Here is a 14,616-nt window from a genome sequence, read left to right on the forward strand (position 1 = left end):
TTTCATTCTGACAGGGCAGAATTGAGGACTCATCCTCATTTTCTCCTTAAGGTGTTTTCTGTTTTTCACATGAACCAACCTATTGTGGTACCTGCGGGTACTAGGGACTTGGAGGACTCCAAGTTACTTGACGTTGTTAGGGCCCTGAAAAATATGTTTCCAGGACGGCTGGAGTCAGAAAATCTGACTCGCTGTTTAGCCTGTATGCACCCAACAAGATGGGTGCTCCTGCTTCTAAGCAGACGATTGCTCGCTGGATTTGTAATACAATTCAGTTTACACATTCTGTGGCAGGCCTGCCACAGCCAAAATCTCTAAAAGCCCATTCCAAAAGGAAGGGGGCTCATCTTGGGCGACTGCCCGAGGGGTCTCGGCTTTACAACTTTGCCGAGCAGTTACTTGGTCAGGGGCAAACACGTTTGCTAAATTCTACAAATTTGATACCCTGGCTGAGGAGGACATGGAGTTCTCTCATTCGGTGCTGCAGGGTCATCCGCACTCTCCCGCCCGTTTGGGAGCTTTGGTATAATCCCCATGGTCCTTACGGAGTCCCAGCATCCACTAGGACGTCAGAGAAAATAAGATTTTACTTACCGATAAATCTATTTCTCGTAGTCCGTAGTGGATGCTGGGCGCCCATCCCAAGTGCGGATTGTCTGCAATACTTGTACATAGTTATTGTTACAAAAATCGGGTTATTCTTGTTGTGAGCCGTCTTTTCAGAGGCTCCTTCGTTGTTATCATACTGTTAACTGGGTTCAGATCACAGGTTGTACGGTGTGATTGGTGTGGCTGGTATGAGTCTTACCCGGGATTCAATATCCTTCCTTATTATGCACGCTCGTCCGGGCACAGTATCCTAACTGAGGCTTGGAGGAGGGTCATAGGGGGAGGAGCCAGTGCACACCACCTGATCCTAAAGCTTTTATTATTGTGCCCTGTCTCCTGCGGAGCCGCTATATCCCCATGGTCCTTACGGAGTCCCAGCATCCACTACGGACTACGAGAAATAGATTTATCGGTAAGTAAAATCTTATTTTTCCCCGCTCTCATTGTACCATTCACTACCCAGGTACGCCTGAGTATATGGAACAACAGTAGAAAGGGAAACCGTTTATATACTCCTGGGACTCTTTATCTTTTAGTTATCATACCTATCAATGTTTGGAATTCCTGGACACCATTAAATTAAGTTACATCATATAACTTTTGCCACACAGGGTTACATGGATATCAATGTGAGTGACAACGCAGTCATTCACTTGCAAGAGAGATAGGTGCTATAATTAATACAATTTATGTTTCTGAAAATTCAGATATCTCTATATGTAATAATCATCTTGTTATCAGAAATAGTTGTCAAACCAACATTTTGGTGCAGATTTTATGCTCATGGTTGACATATATGTTTGATGAGGCGGAGTATTTTGCACGACGTTATTACCATATATACGTGATTTATGAGCAAGATGTTATGCTACATATGATTGACAAATTTCTATTACAGATTTAGAGACAGTATTAATATTATCTGTTCTCTAATACTGATGGTCCTTTTCGTTACAATTGTATCCTGTCACTGTGGATACATGAACACGTATCAAATTACATCTGCACAGTCACTGCAGTCTGAACAATAGACTGGCAGACTAAGTGTATATATGTTACAAAACACATTTATACTGTTTCCTCTTGCATTTCAATGATGAGAACCTGTTAGGAACAGGGGTTCCTTTAGAGTCAATTTAGGTATCCGCAAATTATTTCTTAATTGAATGTAATATTACCAGAATACAGCGCCTAATTTCTCCTTACCATAACAGTAACCATATATCTTTAATAGTGGCTACCGTCTGAGCTATGTTCGTGATTACAAACTAATATAGTTTCGTTAACGGGTGATATAGAAAACCGTTATAACAATTAGTATTAATAGTAATATATCACTAAGCTTGACATACTACTTTATTTGTTCTTAACAGATAGAAATGGTATTTACCATCCATTATTAGTAATTTAGTGTATAATCTTATAGGTGTTTACTCTCAGGTTATCAAATATACTCACTAGCCTGGCTATAGAGTTTTATTTTAAACATATGTAATAAAAGCTACATTTTATAGATTATAATCCTTTCAAAAGAGTGCGCCACACACTAAGCTCCTTCTAGTGCAGTACCCACTAGTGGTCTACACTAATAACCTTTAGAAAAATTATTGTAACTCTTGCTTAGTGGCGCACCTCCAGCCTGATATATATATTACTTGGTCCCTTCATAAAAGATAGGATCATTAATTTTCTTTATTGGTTGGTTTTGTTCAAATTATATTGTTAATTTTTGTGACCTGTGCACTGTCCTCTAGACACTTTTGTGTCCCTCCCTAGAGACCACGGATGCCAGCCTGAGAGGCTGGGGAGCAGTCACACAGTTAAGAAATTTCCAGGGCTTGTGGTCAAGCATGGAAACGTCACTTCACATAAATATCCTGGAACTAAGGGCCATTTACAATGCCCTAAGTCAGGCAAGACCTCTGCTTCAGGGTCAGCCGGTGTTGATCCAGTCGGACAACATCACGGCAGTCGCCCACGTAAACAGACAGGGCGGCACAAGAAGCAGGAGGGCAATGATGGAAGTGGCAAGGATTCTTCGCTGGGCGGAAAATCATGTGATAGCACTGTCAGCAGTGTTCATCCCGGGAGTGGACAACTGGGAAGCAGACTTCCTCAGCAGACACGATCTTCACCCGGGGGAGTGGGGACTTCACCCAGAAGTCTTCCACATGATTGTGAACCGTTGGGAAAAACCAAAGGTGGACATGATGGCGTCCCGCCTCAACAAAAAACTGGACAGATATTGCGCCAGGTCAAGGGACCCTCAGGCAATAGCTGTGGACGCTCTGGTAACACCGTGGGTGTACCAGTCAGTGTATGTGTTCCCTCCTCTTCCTCTCATACCAAAAGTACTGAGAATCATAAGAAGGAGAGGAGTAAAGACTATACTCGTGGCTCCGGATTGGCCAAGAAGGACTTGGTACCCGGAAATTCAAGAGATGCTCACGGAAGACCCGTGGCCTCTACCTCTAAGAAAGGACCTGCTCCAGCAGGGACCATGTCTGTTCCAAGACTTACCGCGGCTGCGTTTGACGGCATGGCGGTTGAACGCCGGATCCTGAAGGAAAAAGGCATTCCGGATGAAGTCATCCCTACCCTGATCAAAGCCAGGAAGGATGTAACCGTACAACATTATCACCGTATTTGGCGTAAATATGTTGCGTGGTGCGAGGCCAGGAAGGCCCCTACAGAGGAATTTCAACTGGGTCGATTCCTGCATTTCCTGCAAACGGGACGGTCTATGGGCCTCAAATTAGGGTCGATTAAGGTTCAAATTTCGGCCCTGTCGATTTTCTTCCAAGAAGAACTGGCTTCAGTTCCTGAAGTTCAGACGTTTGTCAAGGGGGTACTGCATATACAGCCTCCTTTTGTGCCTCCAGTGGCACCTTGGGATCTCAATGTAGTTTTGGGGTTCCTAAAATCACATTGGTTTGAACCACTCACCACTGTGGACTTAAAATATCTCACATGGAAAGTGGTAATGCTGTTAGCCCTGGCTTCAGCCAGGCGTGTATCAGAATTGGCGGCTTTATCCTATAAAAGCCCTTACCTAATTTTTCATACGGACAGGGCAGAATTGAGGACTCGTCCTCAATTTCTCCCTAAGGTGGTTTCAGCATTTCACTTAAACCAGCCTATTGTGGTGCCTGCGGCTACTAGGGACTTGGAGGATTCCAAGTTGCTGGACGTAGTCAGGGCCCTGAAAATATGTTTCCAGGACGGCTGGAGTCAGAAAATCTGACTCGCTGTTTATCCTGTATGCACCCAACAAGCTGGGTGCTCCTGCTTCTAAGCAGACGATTGCTCGTTGGATTTGTAGTACAATTCAGCTTGCACATTCTGTGGCAGGCCTGCCACAGCCAAAATCTGTAAAAGCCCATTCCACACGGAAGGTGGGCTCATCTTGGGCGGCTGCCCGAGGGGTCTCGGCTTTACAACTTTGCCGAGCAGCTACTTGGTCAGGGGCAAACACGTTTGCTAAATTCTACAAATTTGATACCCTGGCTGAGGAGGACCTGGAGTTCTCTCATTCGGTGCTGCAGAGTCATCCGCACTCTCCTGCCCGTTTGGGAGCTTTGGTATAATCCCCATGGTCCTTTCGGAGCCCCCAGCATCCACTAGGACGTTAGAATTATCGGTAAGTAAATTCTTATTTTCTCTATTTCTCATAGTCCGTAGTGGATGCTGGGCGCCCATCCCAAGTGCGGATTGTCTGCATTACTTGTACATAGTTATTGTTACAAAAATCGGGTTATTGTTGTTGTGAGCCATCTTTTCAGAGGCTCCTTCTGTTATCATGCTGTTAACTGGGTTCAGATCACAAGTTGTACGGTGTGATTGGTGTGGCTGGTATGAGTCTTACCCGGGATTCAAAATCCTTCCTTATTGTGTACGCTCGTCCGGGCACAGTATCCTAACTGAGGCTTGGAGGAGGGTCATAGGGGGAGGAGCCAGTGCACACCAGGTAGTCCTAAAGCTTTTTACTTTTGTGCCCAGTCTCCTGCGGAGCCGCTACCCCCCCATGGTCCTTTCGGAGTCCCCAGCATCCACTACGGACTATGAGAAATAGAATTATCGGTAAGTAAATTCTTATTTTATCTTAGATCAGCAAAATATATTTTTGTCCTGCATTATAATCCTTACTGTGTATTCCCAGTTGGAATACATGCATCACTGTTCCACAAGTTGTACTGTGCTGCTGCTCCACCTTAATGAAACAATACTGGGCCTTTGTTTTTTCCTTCCTTGCTCTGTTAATTGTTTAGTTTGTAGTCCTGTGGCGAGGTGTGTTTTTTGTATTGACTGATTCTTGTCTCTCTCTGATCCTTCCTTTTTATCAGGATGAAAGCTCCGGAATTGCTGCGTCTATTGAAGCAGTGGCTGAGTGTGTGACAGTTTCTCGTTATTCTGAAGAGGTAAGCCAGTGTGACTTTAATGTCTATTTACTGATTTTTTTTATTTTTATTAAATTGAACTCTGAGCTAGCTTTTGTACCTTTTAAAATAAAGAGATTGTGTATATGTAAGATCATAGGTTATCACCTGTTACATAAATATAAAGTTGTTTAGGTCACATCAAAAAGTATCAAAGGCCTTTGATTCATTCTTTGATTTACTATAGCTAGTTTGGTATGATTCCAGGTGCGGCCATATAAACATTAGTTTTTATTTGAGAAAATCTCCTTTTTGTAGACTTGGATCAATAAAGACATTTAAGTTAAGGTGAAGATGCCCTTTAACAATGTCATGGATAAGGTTCTTAAAAAAACTTGTACCTGTGATGAGTAATTTTGCAACAAATGTCACCGCTTAAGCATACGTTTTTGTACAAGATAAACGTTTGCATAGTACTGCACTTTGTGAGGTCTGGGCCAGTCATCTCTAATTGGATTAGATGTGGCTCACAAGTAAAGGGACACCTGGAACAAAGTGATATGGGGACTATACACGGAGTGATTATGGCACATTATCTCCACGATCTGACTAGATTTGACTAGATCGCTAAGAAATTAAGTCGAAATCGCTCCGTGTGTAGTGGTGCCAGCGACTGATGTGGGGCGTTGCGCGTCGCTGTCGGGCACCTAGATCATTCAAGCATGCGCGAAATATCCAGATAGATCGTTTAGCAAGAGATGCCGGGTAGCAGTGTCCGCCCCGCGGGGTCTTGAGCCACTGCTCCCGCTGACGGGATGGTGGCTCCAGAGGGGTCTGATCGCGCCCCGCCGCAGCGGAACGCTCGCCCTGGCAGCAGGCAGCCACACCCTCCAGAAGCTAAAATGTGGTGAGTGCAAGCGGGGGGACAGTGTGAAGATGGCGACTACGGGTCAGGAGCGCGGTTGTTTCCGCGGAGGGAGGCTGCTTAAAGGCTGTGTCACCTATTAAGGGACATAGCCCTGGGAAGGGACTCCCTTTGCCTGAAAAGCGCTGTGCGTGGGTTGGCTCCAATCTCTGTGTCTCTGCCATTCTTAGGGGAAAATTCTGTCCTCAAAATACCCTGTGTGTTTGTGGGGTGTGTGTGTGTGTGTGTGTGTGTGTGTGTGTGTGTGTGTGTGCGCGCAACATGTATAGGGACACTGTTTCATATGCTGCGGAGGATTTGTCTTCCCAGGAAGACTTCATTCCATGTAATCAGGATTGCACTGTTTTAGCCCAGATCCCAGCTAGAGAGCCAGAATGGTTAGTCTCTCTGAGGGGGACTATTTCCCAGATTTCTGATAGGGTGGCTAGGACTGAGCATACCACTCGGGTCGTCCAGTCCTCTATGGTGATATGGTCTGATGCTGCCTCCTCCGAGTCCCCTGCGGTACTTTCTAATAAGCGTGCACTTGCAATTATGCAGGATGACACGGACACCGACTCTGACACTGCAGACGGTGATGAGGAGGGGTTGCGGGGGACAACATCGCTTGCCAGGGGGGTGCAGTTGATGATTGAGGCTGTTAGGGATGTTTCTCTAACGTCCTAGTGGATGCTGGGGACTCCATAAGGACCATGGGGAATAGACGGGCTCCGCAGGAGACTGGGCACTCTAAAGAAAGATTAGGTACTATCTGGTGTGCACTGGCTCCTCCCTCCATGCCCCTCCTCCAGACCTCAGTTAGAATCTGTGCCCGGCCAAGCTGGAATTCGAGGTGGCGCCCCCTCAACGTTTCCTAAAATCGGCCTTGCCAGCTTCCCCCATGGAAAGAGAGGTAGTACTGGCGGCAATTCACAAACTATACCTCCAGCAGGTGATAGTAAAGGTTCCTCTCCTTCAACAGGGAAGGGGTTACTATTCCACTTTGTTTGTCGTACCGAAACCGGACGGTTCGGTAAGACCCATTCTGAATTTAAAATCCCTGAACATCTATCTCAAGAGATTCAAGTTCAAAATGGAATCGCTCAGAGCGGTCATTGCAAGCCTGGAAGAGGGGGATTTTATGGTATCTCTGGACATCAAGGATGCTTACTTGCATGTCCCCATTTATCACCCTCATCAGGAGTACCTCAGGTTCGTGGTACAAGACTGTCATTACCAGTTCCAGACGTTGCCGTTTGGCCTGTCCACGGCACCGAGAATATTTACCAAGGTGATGGCGGAGATGATGGTACTCCTTCGGAAGCGAGGAGTTACAATTTTCCCATACTTGGACGATCTCCTCATAAAGGCGAGGTCCAGGGAGCAGTTGTTGATCAGCGTATCACACTCTCAGGAAGTGTTGCAACAACACGGCTGGATTCTGAATTTTCCAAAGTCGCAGCTCATTCCTGCGACGCGTCTGCCCTTCCTGGGCATGATTCTAGACACAGAACAGAAGAAGGTGTTTCTCCCGGAGGAGAAGGCTCAGGAGCCCCTGACTCTGGTCAGAGATCTCCTGAAACCAAAGCGGGTATCGGTGCATCACTGAACGCGAGTACTGGGAAAGATGGTAGCGTCATACGAGGCCATTCCCTTCGGCAGGTTCCATGTAAGGATCTTCCAGTGGGATCTGCTGGATCAGTGGTCCGGATCGCATCTTCTGATGCATCGCTTGATCACCCTGTCCCCCAGGACCAGGGTGTCTCTGCTATGGTGGCTGCAAAGTGCCCACCTTCTCGAGGGCCGCAGGTTCGGCATACAGGACTGGGTCCTGGTGACCACGGATGCAAGCCTCCGAGGATGGGGGGCAGTCATTCAGGGAAGAAACTTCCAGGGGCTGTGGTCAAGTCAGGAGACTTGTCTGCACATAAATATACTGGAACTAAGGGCCATATACAACGCCGTGAGTCAGGCGGAGCCTCTGCTGCGAGATCAACCAGTACTGATTCAGTCAGACAACATCACAGCGGTCGCCCATGTAAACCGCCAGGGCGGCACAAGAAGCAGAGTGGCAATGGTGGAAGCCACCAGGATTCTGCGTTGGGCGGAGAATCACGTGCAGGCACTGTCAGCAGTATTCATTCCGGGAGTGGACAACTGGGAAGCAGACTTCCTCAGCAGACACGACCTCCGCCCGGGAGAGTGGGGACTTCATCAAGAAGTTTTCGACCAGATTGTGAATCGGTGAGAAATGCCACAGGTGGACATGATGGCGTCCCGCCTAAACAAAAAGCTAAAAAGATATTGCGCCAGGTCAAGGGACCCTCAGGCGATAGCTGTGGACGCACTAGTGACACCGTGGGTTTTCCAGTCGGTCTATGTGTTTCCTCCTCTTCCTCTCATACCCAAGGTGCTGAGGATAGTAAGAATAAGAGGAGTGAGAACAATACTCATTGTTCCGGATTGACCAAGAAGGACTTGGTACCCAGAACTACAAGAAATGCTCACAGAGGACCCATGGCCTCTGCCTCTCAGACAGGACCTGTTGCAACAGGGACCCTGTCTGTTCCAAGACTTACCGCGGCTGCGTTTGACGGAATGGCGGTTGAACGCCGGATCCTAGCAGAAAAGGGCATTCCGGATGAAGTTATTCCTACGCTGATAAAGGCTAGGAAGGACGTGACAGCAAAACATTATCACCGTATATGGCGAAAATATGTTGCTTGGTGTGAGGCCAGGAAGGCCCCTACAGAGGAATTCCAGCTGGGTCGATTCCTGCACTTCCTACAGTCAGGTGTGACTATGGGCCTAAAATTAGGATCCATAAAGGTCCAGATTTCGGCCCTATCCATTTTCTTCCTAGAACTACTGGCTTCATTACCTGAGGTTCAGACGTTTGTTAAGGGAGTGCTGCATATTCAGCCCCCTTTTGTGCCACCAGTGGCACCTTGGGACCTTAACGTGGTGTTGGATTTTCTAAAATCCCACTGGTTTGAGCCACTTAAGACTGTGGAGCTAAAGTTTCTCACGTGGAAAGTGGTCATGCTGTTGGCCTTAGCTTCGGCTAGGCGGGTGTCAGAATTGGCGGCTTTGTCATGTAAAAGCCCCTATCTGGTTTTCCATATGGACAGGGCAGAATTGCGGACTCGTCCGCAATTTCTGCCAAAGGTGGTGTCATCCTTTAATTTGAACCAACCTATTGTGGTGCCTGCGGCTACGTGGGACTTGGAGGATTCTAAGTTGCTGGACGTAGTCCGGGCTTTGAAGATTTATGTAAACAGAACGGCTGGAGTCAGGAAGACTGACTCGCTGTTAATACTGTATGCACCCAATAAGTTGGGTGCTACTGCGTCAAAGCAAACTATTGCTCGCAGGATCTGTAGCACGATTCAGCAGGCTCATTCTGTGGCTGGGTTGCCACATCCAATATCGGTAAAAGCCCATTCCACAAGGAAGGTGGGCTCTTCTTGGGCGGCTGCCCGAGGGGTCTCGGCTTTACAGCTTTGCCGAGCTGCTACTTGGTCGGGTTCAAAAACCTTTGCTAAGTTCTACAAGTTTGATACCCTGGCTGAGGAGGACCTTGTGTTTGCCCATTCGGTGCTGCAGAGTCATCCGCACTCTCCCGCCCGTTTGGGAGCTTTGGTATAATCCCCATGGTCCTTACGGAGTCCCCAGCATCCACTAGGACGTCAGAGAAAATAAGAATTTACTCACCGGTAATTCTATTTCTCGTAGTCCGTAGTGGATGCTGGGCGCCCGTCCCAAGTGCGGACTTTCTGCAATATGTGTATATAGTTATTGCTTAATAAAGGGTTATGGTTATGAGCCATCTGTTGAGTGAGGCTCAGTTGTTTTTTCATACTGTTAACTGGGTAAAAAGTTATCACTAGTTGTACGGTGTGGCTGGTATGAGTCTTACCCTGGATTCCAAAATCCTTTCCTTGTAATGTCAGCTCTTCCGGGCACAGTTTCCTTAACTGAGGTCTGGAGGAGGGGCATAGAGGGAGGAGCCAGTGCACACCAGATAGTACCTAATCTTTCTTTAGAGTGCCCAGTCTCCTGCGGAGCCCGTCTATTCCCCATGGTCCTTAGGGAGTCCCCAGCATCCACTACGGACTACGAGAAATAGAATTACCGGTGAGTAAAATCTTATTTTTACAACTTTCAGACACCCCTCCGTAACAGGTGGAGTAGGCCGCCTTCAGATAATAAGACCCCCCCCCCCCCCCCCCCCCCTCACTTTCCCGGCATCCAAGGATTTGAATGCCATCTTTGAAAAGGCATGGGAAACTCCAGAAAAGAAATTCCAGATTGCCAAGAGAGTCTTGGTGGCGTTTCCCTTCCCAGAGGAAAATAGAAAGAGGTGGGAGTTCCCGCCGATAGTTGACGCCTCTGTATCCAGGCTGTCCAAACAGATAGTTTTACCGGTCCCGGGATCTACCACGTTAAAGGACCCGACAGATCGCAAGGTGGATGCTACGCTGAAATCCATTTACACGGCTTCAGGGGCTGTATTGCGGCCTACTATTGCCTGTGCTTGGATTGGTAAAGCTATTGCTAGGTGGTCAATCACTCTGCAGGAGGAATCATCTACGCTGGACAAAGGTGACGTTGATTTGTTTTTGCGTAATATTCAGGATTCTGCAGGGTTCCTGGTGGGTTCCATGAAGGACCTGGGTTCCATGGCTGCGGGGATTTCCTCCATGTCAGTCTCCGCTCGAAGAGGTCTCTGGCTGCACAACTGGTCTGCAGACGCGGAATTCAGAAAGTGTGTGGAGGGCCTTCCGTACAAAGGTCAGGCTCTATTTGGGGAGGTGCTGGATGCGTGGATTGCCACGGCTACCGCGGGTAAGTCTCCTTTTCTCCCCTCAGCTGCATCGGCTTAGAAAAAGCCCTTTTCTCTAACGTCCTAGTGGATGCTGGGGACTCCGAAAGGACCATGGGGAATAGCGGCTCCGCAGGAGACTGGGCACAAAAGTAAAAAGCTTTAGGACTACCTGGTGTGCACCGGCTCCTCCCCCTATGACCCTCCTCCAAGCCTCAGTTAGATTTTTGTGCCCGAACGAGAAGGGTGCAATCTAGGTGGCTCTCCTGAGCTGCTTAGAGTAAAAGTTTAAAGTAGGTTTTTTATTTTCAGTGAGACCTGCTGGCAACAGGCTCACCGCACCGAGGGACTAAGGGGAGAAGAAGCGAACTCACCTGCGTGCAGAGTGGATTGGGCTTCTTAGGCTACTGGACATTAGCTCCAGAGGGACGATCACAGGCCCAGCCATGGATGGGTCCCAGAGCCGCGCCGCCGGCCCCCTTACAGAGCCAGAAGACTGAAGAGGTCCGGAAAATCGGCGGCAGAAGACGTCCTGTCTTCAATAAGGTAGCACACAGCACCGCAGCTGTGCGCCATTGCTCTCAGCACACTTCACACTCCGGTCACTGAGGGTGCAGGGCGCTGGGGGGGGGGGGCGCCCTGAGACGCAATAAAAACACCTTTTTTGGCAAAAAATACATCACATATAGCTCCTGGGCTATATGGATGCATTTAACCCCTGCCAATTTTTCCATAAAAAAGCGGGAGAAAGGCTGCCGAGAAGGGGGCGGAGCCTATCTCCTCAGCACACTGGCGCCATTTTTTCCTCACAGCTCCGTTGGAGGAAGGCTCCCTGACTCTCCCCTGCAGTCCTGAACTACAGAAACAGGGTAAAACAAGAGAGGGGGGGCACTAATTTGGCAGATAAATATATACAGCAGCTATATCAGGGAAAAACACTTATATAAGGTTATCCCTATGTATATATATATATATATAGCGCTCTGGTGTGTGCTGGCAAACTCTCCCTCTGTCTCCCCAAAGGGCTAGTGGGGTCCTGTCCTCTTGTCAGAGCATTCCCTGTGTATGTGCTGTGTGTCGGTACGTTGTGTCGACATGTATGAGGAGGAAAATGGTGTGGAGGTGGAGCAATTGCCTGTGTTAGTGATGTCACCCCCTAGGGAGTCGACACCTGACTGGATGGTCTTATGGAAAGAATTACGTGATAGTGTCAGCACTTTACAAAAGACTGTTGACGACATGAGACAGCCGACAAATCAGTTAATACCTGTACAGGCGTCTCAAACACCGTCAGGGGCTCTAAAACGCCCGTTACCTCAGGTCGATACAGACACTGACACGGACACTGACTCCAGTGTCGACGGTGAGGAAACAAACGTATATTCCAGTAGGGTCACACGTTACATGATCACGGCAATGAAGGCGGTTTTGAACATTTCTGATACTACAAGTACCACAAAAAAGGGTATTATGTGGGGTGTGAAAAAACTACCCGTAGTTTTTCCTGAATCAGATGAATTAAATGAGGTGTGTGATGAAGCGTGGGTTTCCCCCGATAAAAAACTGCTAATTTCTAAAAAATTATTGGCATTATACCCTTTCCCGCCAGAGGTTAGGGCACGTTGGGAAACACCCCCTAGGGTAGATAAGGCGCTCACACGCTTATCAAAACAAGTGGCGTTACCGTCTCCTGATACGGCCGCCCTCAAGGAACCAGCTGATAGGAAGCTGGAAAATATCCTAAAAAGTATATACACACATACTGGTATTATACTGCGACCAGCAATCGCCTCAGCCTGGATGTGCAGTGCTGGGGTGGCTTGGTCGGATTCCCTGACTGAAAATATTGATACCCTGGACAGGGACAATATATTATTGACTATAGAGCATTTAAAGGATGCATTTCTATATATGCGAGATGCACAGAGGGATATTTGCACTCTGGCATCAAGAGTAAGTGCGATGTCCATTTCTGCCAGAAGAGGATTATGGACGCGACAGTGGTCAGGGGATGCGGATTCCAAACGGCATATGGAAGTATTGCCGTATAAAGGGGAGGAGTTATTTGGGGTCGGTCTATCGGACCTGGTGGCCACGGCAACGGCTGGGAAATCCACCTTTTTACCCCAGGCCACCTCTCAGCAGAAAAAGATACCGTCTTTTCAGGCTCAGTCCTTTCGTCCCCATAAGGGCAAGCGGGCAAAAGGCCACTCATATCTGCCCCGGGGCAGAGGAAGGGGAAAAAGACTGCAGCAGACAGCCTCTTCCCACGAACAGAAGCCCTCCCCCGCTTCTGCCAAGTCCTCAGCATGACGCTGGGGCCTTACAAGCGGACTCAGGCACGGTGGGGGCCCGTCTCAAGAATTTCAGCGCGCAGTGGGCTCACTCGCAAGTGGACCCCTGGATCCTGCAGGTAGTATCTCAGGGGTACAAATTGGAATTCGAGACGTCTCCCCCTCGCCGGTTCCTGAAGTCTGCTTTACCAACGTCTCCCCCCGACAGGGAGGCGGTATTGGAAGCCATTCACAAGCTGTATTCCCAGCAGGTGATAATCAAGGTACCTCTCCTACAACAGGGAAAGGGGTATTATTCCACGCTGTTTGTGGTACCGAAGCCGGACGGCTCGGTGAGACCCATTTTAAATCTGAAATCCTTGAACACTTACATAAAAAGGTTCAAGTTCAAGATGGAGTCACTCAGAGCAGTGATAGCGAACCTGGAAGAAGGGGACTATATGGTTTCTCTGGACATCAAGGATGCTTACCTCCATGTCCCAATTTGCCCTTCTCACCAAGGGTACCTCAGGTTTGTGGTACAGAACTGTCACTATCAGTTTCAGACGCTGCCGTTTGGATTGTCCACGGCACCCCGGGTCTTTACCAAGGTAATGGCCGAAATGATTCTTCTTCGAGGAAAAGGCGTCTTAATTATCCCTTACTTGGACGATCTCCTGATAAGGGCAAGGTCCAGAGAACAGTTAGAGGTCGGAGTAGCACTATCTCAAGTAGTACTACGACAGCACGGATGGATTCTAAATATTCCAAAATCGCAGCTGATTCCGACGACACGTCTGCTGTTCCTAGGGATGATTCTGGACACAGTACAGAAAAAGGTGTTTCTCCCGGAGGAGAAAGCCAGGGAGTTATCCGACCTAGTCAGGAACCTCCTAAGACCAGGCCAAGTGTCAGTGCATCAATGCACAAGGGTCCTGGGAAAGATGGTGGCTTCTTACGAAGCGATTCCATTCGGCAGATTCCACGCAAGAACTTTTCAGTGGGATCTGCTGGACAAATGGTCCGGATCGCATCTTCAAATGCATCAGCGTATAACCCTGTCTCCAAGGACAAGGGTGTCTCTCCTGTGGTGGTTACAGAGTGCTCATCTCCTAGAGGGCCGCAGATTCGGCATTCAGGATTGGGTCCTGGTGACCACGGATGCCAGCCTGAGAGGCTGGGGAGCAGTCACACAGGGAAAAAATTTCCAGGGCTTGTGGTCAAGCATGGAAACGTCACTTCACATAAATATCCTGGAACTAAGGGCCATTTACAATGCCCTAAGTCAGGCAAGGCCTCTGCTTCAGGGTCAGCCGGTGTTGATCCAGTCGGACAACATCACGACAGTCGCCCACGTAAACAGACAGGGCGGCACAAGAAGCAGGAGGGCAATGACGGAAGTTGCAAGGATTCTTCGCTGGGCGGAAAATCATGTGATAGCACTGTCAGCAGTGTTCATTCCGGGAGTGGACAACTGGGAAGCAGACTTCCTCAGCAGACACGATCTTCACCCGGGGGAGTGGGGACTTCACCCAGAAGTCTTCCACATGATTGTGAACCGTTGGGAAAAACCAAAGGTGGACATGATGGCGTCCCGCCTCAACAAAAAACTGGACAGATATTGCGCCA

At 48.4% G+C, this 14,616-nt stretch overlaps 1 protein-coding gene across 1 annotated transcript in view; it reads left to right on the forward strand.

Moving 5' to 3' along the window:
- Positions 1–14,616, forward strand: part of KIF4A (kinesin family member 4A) — a 579,230-nt gene that overhangs the window by 253,262 nt on the left and 311,352 nt on the right. The window contains exon 14 of the mRNA XM_063937105.1: positions 4,953–5,027. Coding sequence (XP_063793175.1) covers positions 4,953–5,027 — 75 coding nt within the window. The remainder of the gene's footprint in view (positions 1–4,952; positions 5,028–14,616) is intronic.

This window comes from Pseudophryne corroboree, chromosome 8 (genome assembly GCF_028390025.1).
Source record: "Pseudophryne corroboree isolate aPseCor3 chromosome 8, aPseCor3.hap2, whole genome shotgun sequence".
NCBI classification, from domain to species: Eukaryota; Metazoa; Chordata; class Amphibia; order Anura; family Myobatrachidae; genus Pseudophryne; species Pseudophryne corroboree.